Source organism: Bidens hawaiensis, unplaced genomic scaffold (assembly GCF_021521415.1).
Source record: "Bidens hawaiensis isolate Kalapana, Puna unplaced genomic scaffold, B.hawaiensis_p1.1 tig00010168_1, whole genome shotgun sequence".
NCBI lineage: Eukaryota > Viridiplantae > Streptophyta > Magnoliopsida > Asterales > Asteraceae > Bidens > Bidens hawaiensis.
In genome coordinates, this window is record NW_027491771.1 from 553,203 (window position 1) to 556,054 (window position 2,852).

The 2,852-nt window shown below is 33.3% G+C and overlaps 1 protein-coding gene across 1 annotated transcript; it reads left to right on the forward strand.

Moving 5' to 3' along the window:
* Positions 1-203: 203 nt before the first annotated feature.
* LOC143534472 (transcription factor IBH1-like 1) lies at positions 204-1,429 on the forward strand. The gene is made up of 2 exons (XM_077028950.1): positions 204-390; positions 849-1,429. Exons 1-2 carry the CDS (start codon positions 358-360, stop codon positions 1,365-1,367), a joined length of 552 nt encoding a protein of 183 aa, XP_076885065.1. The 5' UTR covers positions 204-357; the 3' UTR covers positions 1,368-1,429.
* Positions 1,430-2,852: the final 1,423 nt, after the last annotated feature.

The following is a 2,852-nucleotide window of genomic DNA, read 5'->3' on the forward strand; positions in this document are numbered from 1 at the left end:
ATGGATAAAGCTAGCATTGATGTCACTACACTTGGACGCTTATAGATTTTTGTATTAAAATGCTCTTAAGTAAAATGAAAATAATATGGTTCATTTTCCATATGTAAAGTTGAGTTTTAAGAGTTTTATTGCTAAATTGCAATATATGGTGTATTCAGTATCCTCTCATAGGGTTCTTATGGAGATTGTAGGCCATAGAAAACCATGTGACTGCATGTGCAATATTTTTCCCAGTAGCCCCACATCTTCACTTTTAAATTCATAAATAATGCTTTCAACTCCATATTTGTTCTTCTCACCTCTAAATTTCTTCACCTTCTGCTAAACATTCAATTTTCAGACACCTCTCAGGCTCTCATGAATCTTTGTCAACAAAATCTGAACTCAAAGGTACACATTCAATATTTTATTATCATGGTTTTTATATAGTATGCAAATAAAAAGGAAACACTCGGTGCATTAGGCTACCACGTTTGCACAGGGTCTAGGGAGGTGCTGGATCGTTTCATAATCTAATGTACGCAGTTTTACTCTATACTTTTTGTGTAAGAGTTTGTATTCACGGCTTGAACTTGTGACCTCCACGTCACAAAGCAGTAACCTTACTCGTTGCTTCAATGAGTTCTAACACCTCTTTTTGTGCAACTAATGAGTTCTACCAAAAATTTTCTTGTATTCTTTTGCCCACAATATTATATGAATTTTGGTATTTATTTTATGTTTATAGGGATTTGTTTTATGAACTTCATGTTTATTTTATGTGAAGCAAGAAAATTTATCCAAAAAAATAAAATTCTTTGTACATGAACCTTAAAATCACATAAACAATAATTATGTATAATATGCAGGAAACTATAATGCACAACTCTTGCCAGCAACTCAAGAAAGAATTTATCAAGAAATGGATTCATGGTCTTCAAATATGTTGTTCATCAAACACCAAAATGAACATCTTGGAAAGAAAGAAGAAGATAAAGCTTTCTGCAGACATAGCCTTGGCTTCTGCTAAAAACTCAACAACTTCTTGGAGTAAAGCTATAATCTCAGAGGCCAAAAACGACGAACAAAACGCTGTTCTTGTCAAAAATTTATCGCCTGAATCGAAGTTCATACGTGCACACCAAAAGGTTAGTTGTCACAAGAGAATCGCCAGCAAGAAAATATTGAAAAAGAGTTATGGTGTTTATAGGAAAATGAAGAAAATGGAGCCTCGTCGTCGTGGATTGAGTTTAGCTAGTTGTATCGTGAAAAGATCAGTGAAGAAGAGAACCCGAGTGCTTAAAAGACTAGTACCGGGTGGAGAATTCATGGATGAATTGTCTGTGATTAAAGAAGCTTTGGATTATATACTTTCTCTTAAGGTATAAGTTGATGTAATGAAGAATCTTGTGAATGCCACCACTATTTTGAGCTAAAATAAATTCAATGCTCAGATTGTTAACAAATAGATTCAAAATTACAAGAACATCTTCAAGACACTAAATACAGAAATATTGTTTAATTCTTCATTTTTCCTTATATCGATCAATAACTCGATCAAAATGCAATTGCAGCGCATTTTCAATCATGAATAGGCCGCAAATATCAATGATTTGACATGGTTTTAAATTTAGTTTAAAGATATATTTCTACACATTCGCAACACGTAGTTAGCTTTTTAAATTTTATTTTCATGTATTGTGACACCGTAGATTGTCGATGGAAAAAATTACAACCGTTTTACAGCATGCATTTAATTAAATTTTAGTTATTTATTTTCACGTTCGACTTTTTTGCGACTTCCTTTAAATTGTTCAACCTCTACAACCGGTAGTCATAATTTTATTTTTCTTTTTAACAAGTTATTTTTTGTGATTTTTCGACTGAATTGTGACCTAAACAAGACAGATGCAATTTTTGCAACAGCCACTAAGTTAATGCTGTCGCAAATACGTTTGAAATTGTCGATTTTACAAAGGCCTCAGAATCGATTAAACGCAACGATTAATACATCACAGAATGAATCGATATCACAAGACATAATTCAACAACTACCAGCGTGTTATAAGCGTGTTATTGATCAAGCAAAAATTACTCAAAAACTTGATTACAATGTTTATATACCTAGCCAATCCCTAGCTAGGCTCAAACCCCTTATCAGATATAAATTCAAACTAATCTATATCTAAAACTTGAATTTGAAATAAACTAATCTAATCCAACTTGACTAGATAAAACTGAATCTGCCCAGAATCACCAGCTTGTGATACGGGTCTTACCCAACCCATTACATAACTCGCAATTGGGTCGGGAATTAGATCGGTTCAACAATACATAAATATAACAACAGTTATGAAGCACGAATTTGTATTATAAACTTTGTTCCTTAATATGTTAGTGTAGTTGGGGTGTAAAGTGTAATAATTACGTAATAGTATGTTAATATGTAAATATTGTAAACTATACCAGTACATCTCAACCATGGGCGAAGTTTAGCCACCCCCTGTTTTTTTTTTGTAGTGGTGTAAATTTACCTGTTTTTGTCCGAAAATTTTTATACGTAGTCTAAATTTACCCGTTTTTCGACTTAAAATTTGAGTCTAGCCCCCGCGTTTATGAATTTTTTAATACATTTTGAGTCCCCCTCCCCCTTCCGACGAGCTCGTCCAAGCTTCGCCATTGATCTCAACTACTTCCTAGTAAGCTAACGAACCCTTAACGAGATCGAGGATTAACCAGCAGATTTTTTAGCATCGAGAAATCATGCAGATAGATTTTATTACTTTAATTAAAAAATAAAACTAGTATACTATGAACAAAAGCACTACAAATGTTCCCAAAAGAACACTCTGTCCCCTATTAATTCGGCCTTC

What these genes read in the sequence shown, in the direction of transcription:
- LOC143534472 (XM_077028950.1), top strand. Translation starts at nt 358, where the DNA reads ATGAATCTTTGTCAACAAAATCTGAACTCAAAG. An exon ending in AACAAAATCTGAACTCAAAG is followed by an intron (nt 391 to 848) that starts GTACACATTCAA and finishes TATAATATGCAG; the next exon opens with GAAACTATAATGCACAACTC.